The following is a 21,118-nucleotide window of genomic DNA, read 5'->3' on the forward strand; positions in this document are numbered from 1 at the left end:
TGACTCCTCCCCCTAGTGCTGCTGTATAAATACCCTTGTCCAGAGTCAGCCTGCAGTTCACTGAGAGTTCATCAACGGGTAACAGGCTGGCTCTGTAGTAAGTCGATTAAAGCCTATATTCATATCAGAAACACCTGTCTGGTGAATTGATGGTTCCATCAGATAGTGTCCTTCTTAACTTCCTTAGATAGACACAGATGGTAGATCCTTCAGAATGTTTCTTCCTTCATGGCATACCTCCTTAAATGTCAGCCACTGATCCTCTACTGTCCTACTCTTTAATTTATTTCCCAGTTCACTTTTGCCAACTCTGTGTTCATACCCGTATTAGGTTTGAGACACTCTACTTGCTCACTCTTCTTGCCCTCAAATGTCTCCTCTCTTTTCCCCCTCCTCCCCGGGGTGGGGGGGGGGGGGGGTCGGTCCGTCCCCACTGCTTGGTCCGGGCTGCCGCTCGTTGCACCCTGCGCTCTCCTGCTGAGGAGGGGGTCTCATCGGTCGCTCCTCCGTTCCTTCCTGCCTGCAGATTTGGCCCCCGCTTCGGTCCAGGCCGCTGCTTGCCCTGCCCTGCGCTTTGCTGCCGTGAGAGGTGGGGTGGGGGGGGAAGGTGGCGTGGCGGATCGCTCCGCTCCCAGGAGCCCAGTTCTGCTCCCGATTTCGCGGGACTTTACACTTTTTTGCGGGGACCCCCTGAAAAGCCCCGACTTAGTGGACCTGCGGGAGCCTTTTTGCTGCGAAGCTCCGCTCACGAATGCCACCGGATGTCCTCCGAACTCCTCATTCTTCCTCGTCCCTTGGAATCTCTACATCTGGGAGATTTCCTGTATCATCCTTGGTGAAAATAGACACAAAATTTCAGTGTTCCTTTTATTGTATTCTGAAAACCTCCCAATCCTCAGATTTACTACTATTTCTGGCAACTTTACACCTTCCTTTTCTTTTAATCTTGTATAATCCATAACTTCCTTTGCCACAGTTGACTGGTTTTTTTGTTGGGGGGGGGGGGGGTTGCATCTTGAAGGAATGATTGGTTTTGTAAACTATGTAATCGTTCTTTGCTATTTTGCCATTTGTCATCTCCACCCACACTGATTTTACATCTTGAAATTTTGAACCAAGATCATTTCTCACTATAGTATAAAGCTTGGAAATTACAGTCTCCTCATGATCACTTAATGACTGCCGAAAATGTTGGGTGTCTCAATCCATCAGTTTATGAACTGTTTTAGGAGATTTATTTTGTATATTTTTTTCACTCTTCCTTTCTCATTCTGGGAGCCAAATGTTTTTTTCTTCTCCACCTGAATTCATCTCCTTAAATTCACCCTCCTCCTTGGCCCTACTTCTGTTCATTTTTCAAATCTTTAAAATGTATTGGTTAAACAGATGGAAGATAGTTACCCCTGTGTTCACCCAGTTACCAGACACCTTGTTGTCCTTTGCATGCCATTATCAGCTTTCACTCCCAACAAGTTTGTGGGTTAAATGTTTTTAAAAACCCAAACTTGTGCAAAAAAAATCTAACCAATTGGGCACGCCATGAAATGCCTTGCTCCATCAAAACCTGGCCCAATAGCTTTTCTTGTGATCCAATCAGACTTCTAACAGTGGTTGTTTCGATTCAATGTTCAGAAGTACAGGGGAAAGGCACAATTGGAGAGCTGGTGCAGCCACGATAGGCTGAATGGCCTTCTTCTGTGCTGTAACGATACTGTGTAACCTTTTGCTGTGTACAAGCCAGTGTCCTGAAGATGTGAAGCAAGAAAGAAATGATCTTCATAATACAGTTCCGTTTGTAATTTGAACTTTCCTATTAGATGCATGAGCAAACTGAGGAGCTGAACCGTGTGGTGTCTCAGCGTGACTTGCTGCTCACCGAGATTGAAGAACTTGGAGTTCAGATTTCTGAAGAGCACAAGTCTGAAATTCAGCAGCTAGAGAATGAAAAGTCATTGCTAGTAAAGGAGAAGGATGATCTCCAGGTGAGACTTGAAAATGTCAAAACAGAGAGGGATGAAATGAAGAACATCCTACAGGAAAGTACCAAGAAGGTGAGTTGATGAATTCTGAGGGATTATATATTGTTTATCATGAAGGATTCGTGTATGCTCAGTTTATTCCTTTTTATAACAGTGTTTTCTCGCATGAACAGGATAACTATTACAATGTGGTGGAAGTCCTTGAGATATTTGGCAATGTAGTTTAATCTGTAATTGGTCATGTTTCCATTAGATGCAGGAACAATCTGAGGAACTCCACTATGTGAAATCTCAGCGGGATGTGTCAATTGGTGAAATTGATGAGATGAAAACTCGTGTTTCCAAAGAGCTGAGCACAGAGTTCCGAGAAGAGAAATTCAACCAACAACTCCAGCAACAAGAGGATGAAAAATTAACCATCGAGAAGGAGAATCTCCAGGAGCAACTGGAGAATGTCAAATCACGGAATGATGAACTGATAAATACTCTACAACAAAACACTGAGGCAGTGAGTTATAGATTTGAATCTATGGAGGAAATGTAATTTTGTCCTGAAGGGGACCCTGTAGATTCCAATAAATGTATTAGCAAACTTCATAGCAGTATGTGAGTGTCTTTAAGACAGAGATAGATAGGTTCTTGATTGATATGGGGATCAGGGGTTATGGGAACAAAGGCAGGAAATTGGGGATTAGAAAGATAGCAGCCGTGACTCAATGGCGGAGTAGACTCAATGGATCGAATGGCCTAATTTTGCTCCTATATTTTATGGTCTTGTATCTCCTATTATGTACAAGATTCTCCAGAAAATAGGAAGGAAAACTTTACAATGGTAATTATCCAGCAGTAGGGTTTAACTTGTAATTTTTAACGTTTCTATTAGGAGGAAGAACAAAGTAAGGAAATGCAGCTTGTGATGTCTCAGCGTGATGTGTTGCTCAGTGAGATTGAAGAATTGAGAGCTCGTGTTTCCGATGAGCAGAAAGCAGAAATTCAGGTGAAGGAATTCAACCAGAGGCTCCAGCAACTGGAGGAGGAATTCAACCAGCGGCTCCAGCAACTGGAGGAGGAAAAGTCAACCATAATAAAGGAGAATGAAAATCTTCAGGCGATGCTGGAGAGTGCTCAAGTGCAGAGGGATGAAATGAAGAGCACCCTGCAAGAAAACACTGTGGTGGTGAGAAAATGTTTTCCATGAACTAAAAGGATAAATATGGTGGGATTCAGTAGCCTCGTTGTACTCGAGCAAGAGTGCGACAAGGCTAGTGAATAGTGGGAGAGCCCAAAAACGAGATCAAGCAGGGTGTGTGATTGGGACAAGCTCCACAGCTCCTTGGCTAATCCCATCTGAGACTGGGACATGTCCCACAGGGCCTTATCAAGGTCCGCCTGTTACTGGTCATGCCCCTCAGCGAGACAGTCTACCGAGGCTATGGCCATCACCGACTGTGCCATGTCTTGGACGCCTCCTCTCATGCTGCTGATGTTGTGCACCAGGCTCTTTACTGCGTTTGCCATTCTAGCAGTGTTGACCTCGGCGCTATGCATTGCCAGCGCCCTCTCCGGCGCCCGTAGCCTCTGGGACTACTCCAATCGGCTGTGGAAGTCCTGGAGTGTCCCTGACATCCCTCTTTGAATGTCGCAGCCGTACCCTGACATCTGCATCAGCTCTGGGTAAACCTGTTCCAGAGGCTCAGCGTCTGACTGGGACCCAGCTGGATCCTGGGATCCAGCAGACCTCCGACTCCTGTCTTGCCTGGGGGTTCCTGCCTCCACCTGATGTGCATCTGCAACTGGTGGTCGCCAAAATGTGTCTAGAAGTCTGACCAGTAACCTTGCCCACCGATGCACTTGTCTCGGTGCTGGTGGAGGGATGGGGATAACAGGTGTAATGGGGGGAGAGGTGAGGGGGGGGAGGAAGAGGTGAGGGAGGGGGGGATGGGGGGGTGAGGGAGGGGGGAAGAGAGGTGAGGGAGGGGGGAAGAGAGGTGAGGGAGGGGGGAAGAGAGGTGAGGGAGGGGGGAAGAGAGGTGAGGGAGGGGGAAGAGGTGAGGGGAGGGGGGGAGAGGTGAGGCGAGCGAGGGGGTGGGGGGGATAGGAGAAAGGGAAAGGACATCCCTCCTGGCCCCGACCGCTTCTAGGTGCCTCCCAGATGTGCATCCCCGAATCCTGGGGCCGCTTGTCTTGGTGCCATTGCTGCAAGCGGAGTAGAGTTGGTTCTGCAAGAGCAGTTTATGTGCTGCTCTACCTTGTTAGTCCATGTACTGTGGAGCGTGGTCTGAGATTATTGCGGAGTACTCCACCCCTGGAGGCACTAATTTCCCCACTAAGTCCATGCCTGAATAGGCATTGTGTATATGGGAGGAGAACTCCTCTCTCTTGGCTGAATCTCCCCCTGTTGTGCTTTTCTTTTTCTACTTTGTCTTTTCTGTGCCTCTGTTCCAATATGGCAATCGGTGAATTTGCCCTTCTTTCGATGTTATCTATGCCTGAATGTTTAGAGTTGCCAGGTATCGAATGATACCACCACAAGGTTCAACCAGCAATCGATCAAAGAGCCAAACACCAGTTAGTTAGTTCAAGGTCAAGGGTACTTTATTTACACACAATTAGTCATGCAACATAAACACTACTAGTTAACTACACCTATCGACTAAGACAACCTGTACTTAACTTCGGGCACCCAGCTTAGGTCAGAAAACAGTGGTCGCTGTTCAATTCTGGATCTCTCTGGTTCGAAGGAGTAACTGCTGCTCATCCGTCTGGTAGCGGCCGTTGAATTTGGACTCGCTTCTGGTGTTGTTGCATTTGGCGATGACCGTGACCGGGGTACCAGGGCCAAGAGAGCAAACATATGGCGAACTCTTCTTATACTCGGGGGGGGGGGGGGGGGGGGGGGTTGCGCTCTTTTGGATGGTCCTTCGATTTGGGCCTTACTAATTGGGCAATCCTTGATCACTACGTTCGATCCCTTAACCAATAATTGGGCGGGGATCTGAATGGCTGGGCGCGTCCCAAGCAGTCACTGACCCCGTTGTTTGCGTTTCCCTTGAACAGGGAGTGGCGCCGAAATGTCTGAGACTGTCCCGGTTGCTTGAGTACTAGTCCTTTTTTGGTGAAGATGGGCCATCAAATGCTAATCAGCCCCATTAAAATGCTAATTGGATGGAGTTTCGATACTGTCTGGACTTCTTGCTTACAAATATGCATTTCAGGCTCTGAGCCTGCCTGAGTCTTGGTTTGTCCATTTTACCCGCCAGGCTTTGCGAGTTTCTCTGTACCTAGTTGGAAGTGGCCACCCCAGATGGCTACACCCCCAACTGCTCCATAAAGGTGTTTAATTCTCGTGCCGTTCCTGATTTGGGTCCTGTTTTAGAGTTGGACCTGTCCGTTTTTTGTTTCCTGTGCACAGTTGAAGACCCCTCAATGATGGCAGTCTATATGGTGTCTGTTTGGGGTGTACGTAGTTACGAGTGCAACTGGGGCCCCTTCCAGGAGTCTGCTAATCGTTACGTATCATTGCCCTGGGGTCCGTCACAGTGTTCATCCCTGCAAATGTTTTTTTTGTTAAATAGTATGGCCACCCTTGTGTTGAAGCACACCTGATATGGCTGGCCCACCCAGCTTTTCCTTACCCTCAATTGGCCCTCTCACTTAAATGTGACTCTTGTAGGAAGAGTAAATGAACCCCATAGGCTTTCAAGATGGGCGAAGACTGCATCTTTTCACTGGTCTGTTGAGTCCCCTCACGTCACCCGGTGACCATTCTGATGGGGTGTTTGTTTACGGCATGTCCATATTGACTCTTACCAATTTTTATCGATGCACCGTAGAAAGCATCCAGTATAGAAAGCATCCTATCTGGCTGCATCGCAGCCTGGTATGGCAACTGTTAGTCCCAAGACTGCAAAAAACGGCGTAGTTGTGAACACAGCCCAGCCCATTGCACAAACCTGCCTCCCGACCATTGGCTCTGTCTATACCTCCTGTTGACTTGGGAAAGGGAAAGTGGGCAGCATAATCAAAGACCTCTCCCACCCTGGTTATTCTCTCTTCCAACTTCTTCCTTCGGTCAGGAGATGCAAAAGTCTGAGAACACACATTAACATGCGGCACTGAGCATAGGGTTTGCACTGTTGCTTCACAGTACCAGGGTTCGATTCCCGGCATGGGTCACTGTCTGTGTGGAGTCTACACGTGCTCCCCGTGTCTGTGTGGGTTTCCTCCGGGTGCTGTGGTTTCCTCCCACAAGTCCCGAAAGACCTGCTTGTTAGGTAATTTGGACATTCTGAATTCTCCCTCAGTGTACCTGAACAGGCGCCGGAATATGGCGACTGGGGGACTTTCATAGTAACTTCATTGCAGTGTTAATGTAAGCCTACTTGTGACAATAATAAAGATTATTATAAACAGGTTCAAAAAACAGCTTCTTCCCTGCTTTTACCAGGCTCCTGAATGACCCTCTTATGGACTGATCTGATCTCTGTAATGTTCTTGTTGGATAGCCTGATTTTATATTAAAACATAAGAACTAGGAGCAGGAGTAGGCCATCTGGCCCCTCAAGCCTGCTCCACCATTCAATGAGATCATGGCTGATTTTTTTTGGACACAGCTCCACTTTCTGGCCCGAACACCATAACCCTTAATCCCTTTACAAGAACACTTATAGTTAAAGCTATAAACAATTTGCCAACACTGTGGGTCAAATATAACAACAGATGAATAACAGAATGAACATGCACAAACAACCCCTCTCTCCCTAGTTAGTCTGAGGTCCTGACTAACATTCGTTTATATCAGGGGTGGGCAAACTTTTCCGTGCAAGGGCCGCATACAGAAATTCACAATTCACAAAGGGCCGCATAGTATATTAAGTAAAATAATTACTTCACCCGGTTATGATTGTGGGCGCCTCATATAGAACATAGAACAGTACAGCACAGAACAGGCCCTTCGGCCCTCGACGTTGTGCCAAGCAATGATCACCCTACTCAAGTCAACGTATCCACCCTATACCAGTAAGTAACCCAACAGCCCCCCCACCCATTAACCTTTAAAAAAAAAATTTTTTTTTTAAAATTTTTTAAAAAAAAAAAATTTTTTTTTTTTTAATGACTTGGTGGGCCGCAGAAATACCTTTGGCGGGCCGCATGCGGCCCGCGGGCCGTAGTTTGCCCACCCCTGGTTTATATACTAATGAGACTCCCAGTGGTCAGTCAGTGAATTACAACGCAGCCATGCTATCATTCCATTCCCTTTCCTTTGAAGGAATAAATTAATACATTATCATCAATATATTTACATGTGATATCATTAGCCTGTGAATCTAACAGTATTTTTTATTTAAAATTTTTAAAACTGGCTTAACAAAAGCAAGCATAGTATGTATAAATAGTTCAAATCTATAAATTGAGTGGATTAGGTTTTTTTCTGACTGGTTGATCTTCTCAAAGTTTGACTTTCTCAGAACCTGTAGATTCAATGTTCACCATGACATCTCATGCTCAGGAACTGCTGAATTGTCTAAAACTACAGCTGATGTTGATTCTGACGTAGATTCTCATCCATCACGTTGCTGTGAAAGTCTTCTCTGGTTTTCAAGTGTGCGCGACGAATTATTCTAAAAACAACCCTTCCTCTGGATATTGTAGGAACGAGGTGCTGCTGCTTCAAGTACAATGGCTTTTCTCGACCACTTGCCTGAATCTTCTATCTCTCAATGTCATCACTACTCAGAGGTGGTAAAGTTCTAGACACTCCATCATAGAACTGCTTTTGTTTTGCTTTAATGTTTTCCATTTCCCGCAGTACCATTGCATTCTCCTTTTCCAATTATGGGAGTGCGATGTGCAGCCTTCTATTAATGAGTAACTCTGCTGTTGATCGACCATGTGACAATGGTAATGCTTTGTAACGTGATTTTGGGAGAAAGGGATCAGATCGGCTGTCCGTTGCTTTCTGTAATTGTTTTACAATATGTACACTTTTTCTTCATGCTTTTTGGGATCCATGCCTGTATGAGCATCATCATTTTTTTGTTTCACTCATACCATGGAATTTACCCCATTAGTAGGTTCTTCTATCTTCTTGGTAACTTGTGGTTTCGTATCTGATAACAGGTGAGAGGGTAGAAATGAGATTAATATGCAGATCGACATCTTCAGCAATTTCACTACTAATATTTTGTATTGGTGCTTTAAATAATGCATCGTCTTCAAATTCTTCTCATTGGTGAATAATAGTGCACTAAAATTAGTGAACACTTTGCTGATAATGTTCTCAGAATCAATGATCCAATCCTTTGTGGATGCTATATGTCAACTGCACTAGACCTAATTCTTCACAAGACTGATCACCTAATAATTAATCCAAGCCCTGGGAAACAGTACAGAATAGGGCGAAATAAACTCTGTTCTTCACCACCACACTCGGGTCACAAGCACCATAACAGTTAATGCTTGAACCATTATAATCTCTGAGATATTTTGTGATTTCTTCTAATCGGCTGAATTTTAGATTTTTAAAATCAGTCATGCAAATCAAATTGGCTTTGGCACCAGTCTTTAACATCAATTGGACCACTGTACCATTCACTTCAAGTGGTAGCAGCCGTTTGTCCTCATCAACTGCATTTATTTTAAATGGAGTATCAGTTCACATACAAGTGTCTCCAAAAAAATTACTCTTCTCTATAATTGCTCCAACCAACAATGATGTTTCATCACTGGAGACTCGTCCACTGTGCTGACTGATCTGGGTTGAGCATAGAGTAACAGTTCTAAGCAAAGTGATTTTTTTCCCTTTGCATCTGGAACAAAACTTGCCAAATGCTGGAAACTGCCTTAATTTGTGCTTTTGACCGCATCTTTTACACCTGATCTTTAACCTGTTTCTTGGTGTGGGAGGAGCTCTTAGAATTTGCAGTGCACAAGGAGGCCATTCGGCCCATCAAGTCTGCACAGACTCTTGAAAAGAGCACCCCACCCAAGCCCACACCTCCAACCCATCCCTGTAACCCAGACACTCCACCTAATCTTTTTTTGGACACCAAGGGGTAATTTATCATGGCCAATCCACCTAGCCTGCACATCTTTGGACTGCAGGAGGAAGCCGGAGCACCCGGAGGAAACCCACACACACACCGGGAGAACGTGCAGACTCTGCACAGACAGTGACCCAAATGAGAATCGAATCTTGGAGCTGTGAAGCAACTATGCTAACCACTGCTACCGTGCTGCAGGAACTTTCTTGCCTTGATTTTTGGAAGTTTCCCGTCTTTTTGGAAAAAGGGCGGCAACCGAAGTGCTTTCTTCCAAGAGGACGCCGCCATTACTGAGACACGTTTTAGAATGCTGTGCTGCTAAGTCATGAGCCTGACAAATCTTACTGTTTGTTCCGAAGGCAGCTCCGATTCCCTCAGCAACCGTTCTCTCAGCTCGTTTTCATTCACACCAAACACAATTTGGTCCCAAATCATGGAAGATTCCACCGCAGAAAAATTATAGATTTTAGCTTTTAATTTTAAATCCGTGATGAAATGGTCGATGGATGGATTCATCTGCAAACATGATCTAAACAGAAGCTGGGATTCTCCGAAATCCCGGTCTAGTGTTGACGCCGGTGTAAACAGGCCTCCTGGCACAGCAATTCAGCGATCTTCAGGGGGCCAGCGCGGGTCCGTGCATGTGCGCACCGGCCGTCTCCGTGCAGGCGCATGCGCATGGTTTCCATGTCCACGCCGGCATCGTGCAACATGGCGGAGACCTACAGCGGGCCCGCCCGATTGGGTGCCTGGACGCTGTGGAGCCCCCTTTCCCCTGGAGTCCGATTTTTAAAATTTTTTTTATTTTATTATTTCCACCCCCACCCCCACCCGAACGTCCACTGCGGCTACGAGCCCAAGCTCCCGCCGGGTGATACCAGGTTGGAACCATGCTGGCGGGAGTTCGGCTGGTCGACCGCGGAGAATCGCCGCGGGGGCCTCTTTCAGCGGCTGGCGATCGTGCGACTGATGGGTCCGTGCAGAAGCGCCATCACGCCAGATTTCCGTCGTGAACGGCTATTCTCTGCACAATTCCGGCGTGGAGTATTGGAGAATCCTGTCCATAGCATTCATAAATTTACTATCTTCGCAAACAAAGGACCCCATTCCGCTTACTCCACACTTCACCTAATTGACCCACCCCAATACCCAACCACCCTGTACAAAAAAAACAACCGACCACAAGAAAACACCACATAACGATTACAAACAATAAAACTGGCATGAACACCAGTCCCGACATATAGCTCTCCTCCAACACGTGCCCCTTGATGAAGCCATTCTTTTGCCCTGGCGTCAAAAAGTAATGTTTCCTACCCTTAAAATTCACCCCAACTGAACCTTGCTCCGAAAGAACACCGCCCTGGCCTTGTTGAATCCTGCCCGTCGCTTGAGCAGGTCAGCCCCCAATGTCTTGAGAGATCCGGTTCCGATTCCCCTCCCAGCTACAGTCTCGCGTTATCGTACCCCACCTCAATTTTTTTCCTTTTCCTGGAATTTGTGTATGTGGAAGATCACAGCCCAAGGCGGCTCTCCAGCCCTCTGCTTGTCTCAAGGACCGATTGGCACGATACACCTCTGGGGCCTTATCAAAGATCCTCTCCCCACCAACTTCTCAAATATCCTAGAGACGTAGCCCATGGCACTCGTTACCTCTACTCCCTCTGGCCAACCCACAATTTGCACGTTCCGTCGCCTGAACTGATTCTCCTGGTCATCCATCCTTGCATTGCGGCCCTCCCCCAGCATCGCCATCTCCGCTTCCAACCAAACGATCCAGTTACTGTGGTCCAACTCTGCCCTTTCCACCTCTTGCTAGCCGCATCTTTCAATTCAAAGCGCTTCGGCACACAATCCAAAAGTCCCACGAAGCAGGGCTACTGCTCCCTCAATCGCTCCAGACCAACCTCCTTGCATCTCCTTTCGTTGTTGCCAAAATTCCCCCTTAATGAAGTCAACTGTTCCACAGGCTATTTTTTTTTTTTCCAATGGTGCAGTGCCGGGAGCGTTTTCCAACTCCTAAGCTAGGGCTCTCACCGACTTTTGCTGGCCTGATACACCACCGACATTCCACTCTGGGGAAGAAACCACCACCCTCATCTCACTTCAAACTTTATCCACAAAGGTCACCACTAAGTGGATAGAAAGGGCCAAAACCCAAACCTCCAAGCAGAAGCTACCTTGTGTGCACCCGGTCAGACCATAGCCGCCACCGGAAGTCCCACTCCTTACTCTTGAACGGTGCAGCACGGTTTAAGCTACGTTATATTCTGCCCGGCGCTTGGCCAAGTCTGCTCCAATGTCTTGGTACAAGCGGGTGGTGTGTCTCTCCCACTTGCACAACCGCTTGTCCTTCACCCACCTCAGCATGTTCTCTTTATACTGGAATCTGTGGCGCCTCACCAACATTGCCCATGGTGGTTCCCCGACTTGGGTCTTTGCTGGAGTGAGCTGTGGTGCCTGGTCTAACTCGGGGGCTTGGTGAATCCCTCCTCCCCGACCAGCTTCCCGAGCATCGATGCCACAAGCTATGTCAGGTTCCTCTGCTTGGTGCCCTCTGGTAGCCCGACGATCTGCAGGTTCTGCCACCAGGATCTATTTTCTTGGTCATCGACCTTCCCCTTCAGTGCCTTCTGGGACATAACCAACTTTGCCATCTCGGCTTTGAGCGATGGGATCCGCTCTTCCTGGCCCAGCCTGCCTTTTCTAGGTCCTGCACCAGTGCCTCTTGAGGGGCCCCAGTCTCCACTCTGTCCATTGTCTCCTCCAACGTGACCTTTGTTGCTGAGCCCACAGCTGCCATGAGGTCTTCTTTCATTGCCTCAGTGTTTCTGGAGTTCCGTTGTGCTGAACTCATTAGTTTCTCTATCATCGCCTGGATCGCGTTGGCGATCCTATTGGGTCTGCCATATTCCGTTTCGGGCCGCCACACGAGTCTCCTTTTTCAGGGGTGAAGGTTTTCCTCTCCCTGCTTTTACTGTTTATGCGGCCTGGTTGCTGGCTCGTCAGCAGCCTGGTTGATTTAAGCGGTGGATGGGGGTGGTGGTTAAGCGGGTGACCCTTTACACTTTTGGTGACAGTTTGGCAGGTTGAGATGGTCTAATCAGACATTCTGAGGAGAAAGCCACCTATTGTGCGACCGCTCAGCTCATGGCAGGCACTGTAAGTGGTTTGACATAAATTTAACTCCTTATGTCATCCTCTTTTTCAGTCCTATGTCTGTCTCGCAACTCTGGAAATCATTAGTTAGAGATTAGGAGTTTGACCTGTTGTTCCATGCACGAACAGATTCAAAATCAGCTTCATCCCCGCTGTTACCAGACTCCTAAACGACCCTCTTAAGGACTGACCTGATTAATACTATACTCCTGTATGCTTCACCCGATGCCGGTGTCTAGGTATTTACATTGTGTATCTTGTGTTGCCCTATTATGTATTTTATTTTCATGTACTAAATGATCTGTTTGAGTTGCTCGCAGAACATGCACGTGACAGTACACCAATCCAATCATCTAGGTGCAAGAACCCCAGTTGGCCTTGCTGTGCCATTATTGGCTCATAATCATACGTTTTTGTGGACAAAGCATTTTAAAACCCACATGTACGAGCAAGTCCAGCTAACAAACAAATCTGATGCAACAATAATAATTTTTATTAGTGTCGCAAGTAGGCTTGCATTAACACTGCAATGAAGTTACTGTGAAAACCCCCTGGTCGCCGCGCTTGTTCGGGTACACTGAGGGAGAATTCAGAATGTCCAAGTCGCCTAACAAGCATGTCTTTTGGTACTTGTGGGAGGAAACTGGAGCATCGGAGGAAACCCACGCCGACACTGGGAGAACGAGCAGACTCCCGTACAGACAGTGACCCAACTGGAATCTAATCCGGGGTCCCTGTCTCTGAAGCAACAGTGTAAACCACTGTGCTACCATTTGTCATGTTACAGTTCTTATATTGTCACTGGATTTATTAACCAAATTCGTACAGGGTAACCTCAAGGCAATGTGGAGGAAAACAGACCTGAGGGTTGCATCTGGCAACATTGTTACATCTATAATTTTTTGTTTTTATTAGATGTTAGAGCAAAGTGAGAAACTCCACCATATGGTATCCCAGCGTGATGTACTACTCGGTGAGGTTAATGTGCTGAAGACCCATGTTTCCAAAGAGCTGAGCATAGAGCTCCTCGAAGAAAAATTCAACCAACGACTTCAGAATGAAAAATTAACAATAGTGAAGGAGAATCTAAAAGAGCAACTGGAGAATGTCAAATCTCAGCAACATGGGCTGACGAATACCCTACAAGAAAACACCGAGGCAGTGAGTTATAAATTTAGAACTATGGAGGAAATGTAATTTTGTCCTGAAGGGGACCTTGTAGATTACAATAAATGTATTAGCAAGCTTTCATAGTAGAATGTCTCCCATTATGTATAAGATAATCCACAGAAAATATGCAGGATAACTTGACAATGATATGTATCTAGCAATGGGGTTTAACCTGTAATTTTTGATGCTGCTATTAGAAGGAAGAACAAACTAAGGAAATGCAGCTTGTGATGTCTCAGCGTGATGTGCTGCTCAGTGAGATTGAAGAATTGAGAGCTCGTGTTTCCAATGAGCAGAAAGCAGAGATTCAGGTGAAGGAATTCAACCAGAGGCTCCAGCAACTGGAGGATGAAAAGTCAACCATAATAAAGGAGAATGAAAACCTTCAGGCGATGCTGGCGAGGGCTCAAGAGCAGAGGGATGAAATGACGAGCACCCTGCAAGAAAATACTGTGGTGGTGAGAAAATGTTTCTGTTAACTGGAAGGATAAATATGGCAGGGCAATTTTTGCTGGAATGGAAAAATAAAATCATCTGAATGTTGAATATGCTTTTTAATGCAGAAATTGATCTGCAATCTGTGAATTGGAATGTCCAGATGTTGGGTTATTTATACTGTTTTACCATTAGCTTTGCAAAAATGGCACTTTACACTTAACCTTGCCGTGACTTCAATGAAGTTACTGCATTTGCATATTAGTTGCTTGTTAAACTAACCAAACAGATTATTCCAAACACTGGATGCTGAAATACAAACATAAAATAGCTAGAAAGGTCTGGCAGATTTGTGGAGAGAGAAACGAGGTTAACGTTTTGAGCCTGTATGGAGTTTCTTCAGATTATTCCAGTCATTAGCAGTGCAAGAAATAATCCTTTTTTGTAATTTAATTGTTACTGACTTTTTGAATTCTTTCTTTTTGTTTTGTTAAAAAAAAAAATTTTTTTTTTTTTTTTGTTCATACTGTGCATCTGTGATTTGACATGAATTTAACCCTCTACATAATCCTCTTTTTCATTCCTATGTCTATTCCTCAACTTTGGAAACTGTTAGTTAAAGAGATTAGGAGTTTGACCTGTTGTTCATCAAGCTGTAAGAACCCCAGTTGCCCTTGCTGTGCTATTATTGGCTCATAATCCAACATTTTTGCGTGCAAAGCATTTTAAAACCTAAATATGTAGGACCAAGTCTAGCTATCGAGCAAATCTGGTGCAACAGTATGTCACTGTACAATACTTGTATTGTCAGCGGTTATATTAACCAGATTTGTTGTACGAATCTTGCCTGCAGAATAGCCTCGAGAAAATGTGGAGGAAAATATAAATGAGAATTGCATCTGGTAACGTGGGTGCATCTATAATTTTTTATGTTTTATTAGATGCAAGAGTCAAATGCAAAACTCCACCATGTGGTATCTCAGCGTGATGTGCTACCCATTGAGGTTGATGACTTGAAGACTTGTGTTTCAAAAGAACTGAACACAGAGCTTCTAGAAGAGAAATTCAACCAACTCCAGCAACTAGAAGATGAAAAATTAACCATAGTGAAGGAGAAGGAGAATCTAAAAGAGCAACTGGAGAATGTTAAATCTCAGAACAATGAACTGATGAATACCCGACAAGAAAACACTGAGGCAGTGAGTTATAGATTTAGAACTAGGGAGGAAATGTAATTTTGCCCTGATGGGGACCTTGTAGATTCCAATAAATGTATTAGCAAGCTTTCATAGCAGTATGTCTCCTGTTACGTATAAGATAATCTACAGAAAATATACATGATAACTTTACAATGGTATGTATCTAGCAAAGAGGGTGTAAATTGTAGATTTTAATGTTTCTATTAGGAGGAAGAACGAATTAAGGAAATGCAGCTTGTGATGTCTGAGCGTGATGTGCTGTTCAGTGAGATTGAAGAATTGAGAGCTCGTGTTTCCAATGAGCAGAAAGCAGAAATTCAGATGAAGGAATTCAACCAAAGGCTCCAGCAACTGGAGGATGAAAAGTCAACCATAATAAAGGAGAATGAAAATCTTCAGACAATGCTAGAGAGTGCTCAAGTGCAGAGGGATGGAATGAAGAGCACCTTGGAAGAACACACTCTGGTGGTGAGAAAATGTTTTCTATTAACTAGAAGGAATAATATGGTGGGCCAATTTTTGCTGGAATGGTGATGTCATCTGAACGTTGTATGTGGCCTGTTATGCAGAAATTGTTCGGCAATCATTTTGGTGAGGATGAGATCCCTGTGAATTGCAAATCACCAGATGTTGGCTCATTTATACTGTTTAAACTTTAGCTTTGCAAAGATGGCATTTTGCACTTAACTTTGCCATGACTTTAATGAAGTTGCTGCTTTTGCATTTTAGTTGCCTGTTAAACTAATCAAACAGATTATTCCAAGTACTGTGGAAAGTGAAACCTGGTTAACGTTTTGAACCTGTATGGCGGGTTTTCAGATTATTCCAGTCATTAGCAGTGCAAGAAATAATCCTTTTTTGTGATTTGATAATTGTTATTGACCTTTTGAAATTTTTCTTTTGTCTTTTTGCTCTTGTTAAAAACTGATTTTTGTTCACACACTGCCTCTGATTTGACATGAATTTAACCGCTTACATCATCCTCTTTTTCAGTCCTATGTCTGTTTCTCATCTTTGGAAACTGTTGGTTAAAGAGATTAGGAGTTTGACCTGTTGTTCATCAAGGTGTAAGAACCCCAGTTGCCCTTGCTGTGCCATTATTGGCTCATAATCCAACTTCTGTGGGAAAGCATTTTAAAACCTAAATATGTACTAGCAAGTCCAGCTTTCGAGTAAATCTGGTGCAACAGTTTGTCATGTTATAGTTCTTGTATTGTGAGCGGTTATATAAACCAGATTTGTTGTGTGTATCTTGCATGCTGGTTAGCCTCGAAAATGTGGAGGAAAACAAACCAGGGTTGCATCTGGCAACGTGGTTACATCTATAATTTTTAATGTTTTATTAGATGCAAGAGCAAAGTGAGAAACTCCAACATGTGGTATCTCAGCGTGATGTGCTGCTTGGTGAGGTTGATGAGCTGAAGACTCGTGTTACCGAAGAGCTGAACACAGAGCTTCCAGAAGAGAAATTCAACCAAAGACTCCAGCAACTAGAGGATGAAAAATTAGCCATAGTGAAGGAGAAGGAGAATCTAATAGAGCAACTGGAGAATGTCAAATCTCAGAACAATGAACTGATGAATGTCCGACAAGAAAACACTGAAGCAGTGAGTTGTAGATTTAGAACTATCAAGGAAATGTAATTTTGCCCTGAAGGGGACCTTGTAGATTCCAATAAATGTATTAGCAATGTTCATAGCAGTATGTCTCCTGTTAAGTGTAAGATAATCTACAGAAAATATACAGGATAACTTTATAATCTAGCAATAGGGTTTAACTTGTAATTGTCAATGTTTCTATTAGAAGGAAGAACAAGTTAAGGAAATGCACCTTGTGAGGTCTCAGCGTGATGTGCTGCTCAGTGAGATTGAAGAATTGAGAGCTCGTGTTTCCAACGAGCAGAAAGCAGAAATTCAGGTGAAGGAATTCAACCAGAGGCTCCAGCAACTGGAGGAGGAATTCAACCAGCGGCTCCAGCAACTGGAGGAGGAAAAGTCAACCATAATAAAGGAGAATGAAAATCTTCAGGCGATGCTGGAGAGTGCTCAAGTGCAGAGGGCTGAAATGAAGAGCACCCTGCAAGAAAACACAGCGATGGTGAGAAAATGTTTCTGTTAACTGGAAGGATAAATATGGTGGGCCAATTTTTGCTGGAATTACGATGTCATCTGAATGTTGTATGTGGCCTGTTATGCAGAAATACGCTTTATTGGTGAGGATGAGATATCCCATGAATTGCAATGTTGTCTCATTTATACTGTTTTACCTTTAGCTTTGCAAAAATGGCATTTTGCACTTAACCTTGTCAGGACTTTAATGAAGTTGCTGCTTTTGCGTATTAGTTCCTTGTTAAGCGCCAAACAGATTTTCAATAATTAGATGTGCAAAATCCTTTTTCATGACTTGATAATAGTTGTTGACCAAGTTTGTTTAATCTTATTTTTGCTTTAATTGATTTTTGTTCATCTACCACACCTAATTTGACGCAAATTAATCCGCCCCAAGTCGCCCTCCTTTTCAGTCCTATGTCTGATTTTCAACACTGAATCCTGTTGATGGAAGGAGATAACGACTTTGGCCTGTCATTAATGTGTCAGAACCCCATTGACCTTGCTGTGCCATTATTGGCGCACAATCCAACCTCTTTGTTGGAAAAGCATTTTAGATCCCTTTGTTGGAAAAGCATTTTCGATCCTAAATGTGGACAAGCAAGTCTCACTGACGAGCACCTCTGGTCGAATAGTTTTTCATGTTACAGTCCTTATATTGTCACAAAGACAAGTTTAGCTCAGTTGGCTGGGTGGCTGGTTCATGGGTGAGGCCAACGGTGTGGGTTCAATTCCCATACCGGCTGAGGTTAATCATGAAGGTCCACCTTCTCAACCTTGCCCTCGCCTGAGATGTGGCGATCCTCAGGTTAAATCACCACCATTTAGGGTCCCCCCCCACTCAAAGGTTCATCTGGGACTCTGGCAAATTTACTATGTTGTCACTTCAATTTATTAGCCAGGCTCGCTGCACTCGGTATCTTCCATGTGCAGGGTAGCTTCACGAAAATGTGGAGGAAGTCATGAAGGCATGCATCCGACAAAATGGTTATGTTTATGATTTTTTTTTGTCTTTATTAGATGCAAGAACGAAGTGAGAAACTCTACCATGTGGTATCTCAGCGTGATGTGCTGCTCGGTGAGGTTGATGACTTGAAGAGTCGTGCTTCCAAAAAGCTGAACACAGAGCTCCTAAAAGAGGAATTCCACCAAAGAGTCCAGCAACTAGAGGATGAAAAATTAACCATAGTGAAGGAGAAGGAGAATCTAAAAAAGCAACTGGAGAATGTCAAATCTCAGAATAATGAAATGATGAATACCCGACAAGAAAACACTGAGGCAGTGAGTTCTAAAGTTAGATCTATGAATGAAAAATAATTTTAATCATAAAGGGACCTTGTTCATTCAATAAACCTATTAGCCAATTTTGCAGCTGTATGTTATGAACATGATCTGAAAATATGGAGGTAAACCTTACCTCCCGAACAGGCGGAGGAATGTGGTGACTAAGGGCTTTTCACAATAACTTTATTGAAGCCTACTTGTGACTATAAGTGATTACTATTATCATTATTACTGTGGCAAACATTAGCAGTATGGTTTCATTTGTAAATTTTACTGTTTCTATTAGATGCAAGAGCAAGCTAAGGAAATACACCTTGTGATGACTCAGCGTGATGTGCTGCTCAATGAGATTGAAGTGTTGAGAGTTCGTGTTTCCAATGAACAGAAAGCAGAAATTCAGGCAAACAAATGCAACCAAAGGCTGCAGGAACTGGAGGATGACAAGTCAACCATACTAAAGGAGAATGAAAATCTTCAGGCAATCCTGGAGAGTGCTCAAGATCAGAGGGATAAAATGAAGAGCACCCTGCAAGAAAATACTAAAATGGTGAGAAACAGATCATATAACTGTTGTACTTTTTTGTTAGAGGCACAAAATTGGAACATTCTTTTCATGGGATGAGAACATTGTTCGCTAGGCCAACATTTGATGTCCATTCCTAATTGCCCTTGTGAGGTGCTGAGCTGCCACTTTGAATTCCATTTTAAAGTCCATTCACCTGAAGAAGGAGCCGTGCTCCGAAAGCTCGTGTTTGAAACAAACCTGTTGGACTTTAACCTGGTGTTGTAAGACTTCTTACTGTGCCACTTTGAATGGCCACATTCCATCAGGTGTGAGAACACCCACAGTGCTATTCGGGAGTTACAGGATTATGGCCCAGCGACAGTGAAGGAACCGGTGATGATTTAGTTTCAAGGTTGTTTGGCTTGGAGAGGAACTTCCAGCTATTTCCATGCGTTTGCTGCCCTCGTCCTTCTGTGTGGTATAGATCTAGGTGGTATATGTTGCACGCTTTGAAGATACTGTTGAAGGAGGGAGTGGTGTGTTGCCAAAGTGCATCTTTTATATGATGCACATTGTGAATGTGGTGTCAATCAATTAAAATGTTTTGTCCTGGTTGGAATCTCGGCTTTGAATATTCGAATCACACTCATCCAGGCAAGCGGTGACTATTCCATTACACTTCTGGCGCCTTGTAGTTGGGGAGTCGGGAAGTAAGTAACTTGCCACAGAATTCCCTGTCACTGACTTGCTCTTGTAGCAACAATATTTATATGGCTGGTCCAGTTGGATTTCTGGTCAATGGTAAAAAAACAGGATATTGATGGCAGGGAATTTGGTGATGGGAATGCCATTGAATGTTATGGGGTGATGGTTAGATTCTCTCTGGTTGGAGATGGTTTTGCCTGACAATTATGTGGCATGATTATTACTTGTCACTTACTCTGCCCAAGCCTAAATGTTGTCCAGGTTTTGCTGCATGTAGACGGGACATGGACTGCTTCGGTTATCGGAGGAGTCACAAATAGTACTGAACTCTGCAGTTATCAGCATACATTCCGGCTGTAACCTCGTGATGCAGGGAATGTCGCAGATGAAGCAGCTGAAGATGGTTGGGCCGAGGGCACTACCCTTGAGGACTCTTGCAACAATGCGCTGGGGCTGAGATGTTTGGCCTCCCAACAGCACAGCCATCTTTCTTTGTGCTAAGGTTTATTCCCAGCCGTGCAGAGTTTTCCTCCTGATTCTTATTGACTTCAATTTTGCTAGTGCTTTTTGATGCAACACGCTTGATATCTAGGGCAGTATCACTTGAACTTTGGAACTGAAGAGGACAAATTCTGGCAACACAATGAGAGTTACTTGCCTCATAATTCATAGCTTCTTATATTCACAGTGCTTATATGACTAACCATTTAAGTTTCTGCTCAATGGAAACTTCCAGGGTGGTATTAATCGAGATTTTGTGATGATAATATCCTGTGAATGTCATGAAGACATTTTTAGAATTTCTTTCTTATTACGGAGATAATCGTTGCCTGAGGCTTGTGTTTTGCGAAAGTTATTCGCCACATCAGTCCAAACACAGCTGATTGTATTGGAGATACCAGTGTTGTAGTTGCACTGAAACAACTTGGCTGTGTGTTGATCATTTTGAAGCACAAATCTTGTTGCCAGGATTTTGTCAGGGTCTATAGCTTTTGCTGTTTCCAATGCGTTCAGCTGTTCGCGTTGTTGCTCATTTTGGTGAGTGTGCTTTACACTCAATTGGCTCTGTTTTATTACCTTGCTCTAGGGTCGCCAGGTATCTTTCTGATACCACCACGAGGTTCAAGTTCAAGTGCTGATCAATAACTCAATACACCAGTTAGTAAGGTTCAAATCAAAACACATTTATTATATACACAGTCAATCGCTACTCATGCATAAATACTACAGAACTAGACTACTTCTACCACTAAAGGCCAATACGTATCTTCTGGAAAAGGAACCCACTGGGTCAGGGAACAATGGCCTCTCTTTCGATCCTGAGTCTGCAGGCTTCCAGCTGGTATGGACTAAGGCAGGGGTGGGCAAACTTTTCCGTGCAAGGGCCACATTCAGAAATTCACAATTTTAAAGGGCCGCATGGTATATTAAGTAAAATAATTACTTCACCCGGTTATGATTCTGGGCGCCTCATATAGAACATAGAACAGCACAGAACAGGCCCTTTGGCCCTCGACGTTGTGCCGAGCAA

At 44.3% G+C, this 21,118-nt stretch overlaps 1 protein-coding gene across 7 annotated transcripts in view; it reads left to right on the top strand.

The window, feature by feature from the left end:
• cenpe (centromere protein E) overlaps positions 1 to 21,118 on the top strand; it is a 187,293-nt gene that overhangs the window by 129,808 nt on the left and 36,367 nt on the right. For 5 of the 7 annotated variants that reach the window (XM_038804475.1, XM_038804476.1, XM_038804477.1 and 2 more), the window contains 11 exons: positions 1,818 to 2,051; positions 2,233 to 2,487; positions 2,863 to 3,156; positions 13,097 to 13,342; positions 13,549 to 13,809; positions 14,728 to 14,985; positions 15,193 to 15,453; positions 16,332 to 16,592; positions 16,789 to 17,082; positions 18,114 to 18,374; positions 18,664 to 18,924. In XM_038804475.1, coding sequence (XP_038660403.1) covers positions 1,818 to 2,051; positions 2,233 to 2,487; positions 2,863 to 3,156; positions 13,097 to 13,342; positions 13,549 to 13,809; positions 14,728 to 14,985; positions 15,193 to 15,453; positions 16,332 to 16,592; positions 16,789 to 17,082; positions 18,114 to 18,374; positions 18,664 to 18,924 — 2,886 coding nt within the window. The remainder of the gene's footprint in view (positions 1 to 1,817; positions 2,052 to 2,232; positions 2,488 to 2,862; positions 3,157 to 13,096; positions 13,343 to 13,548; positions 13,810 to 14,727; positions 14,986 to 15,192; positions 15,454 to 16,331; positions 16,593 to 16,788; positions 17,083 to 18,113; positions 18,375 to 18,663; positions 18,925 to 21,118) is intronic. The other 2 variants (XM_038804479.1, XM_038804481.1) reach the window with 2 other exon arrangements.

The sequence above is a fragment of the Scyliorhinus canicula genome, chromosome 8 (assembly GCF_902713615.1).
Source record: "Scyliorhinus canicula chromosome 8, sScyCan1.1, whole genome shotgun sequence".
Classification (NCBI taxonomy): domain Eukaryota; kingdom Metazoa; phylum Chordata; class Chondrichthyes; order Carcharhiniformes; family Scyliorhinidae; genus Scyliorhinus; species Scyliorhinus canicula.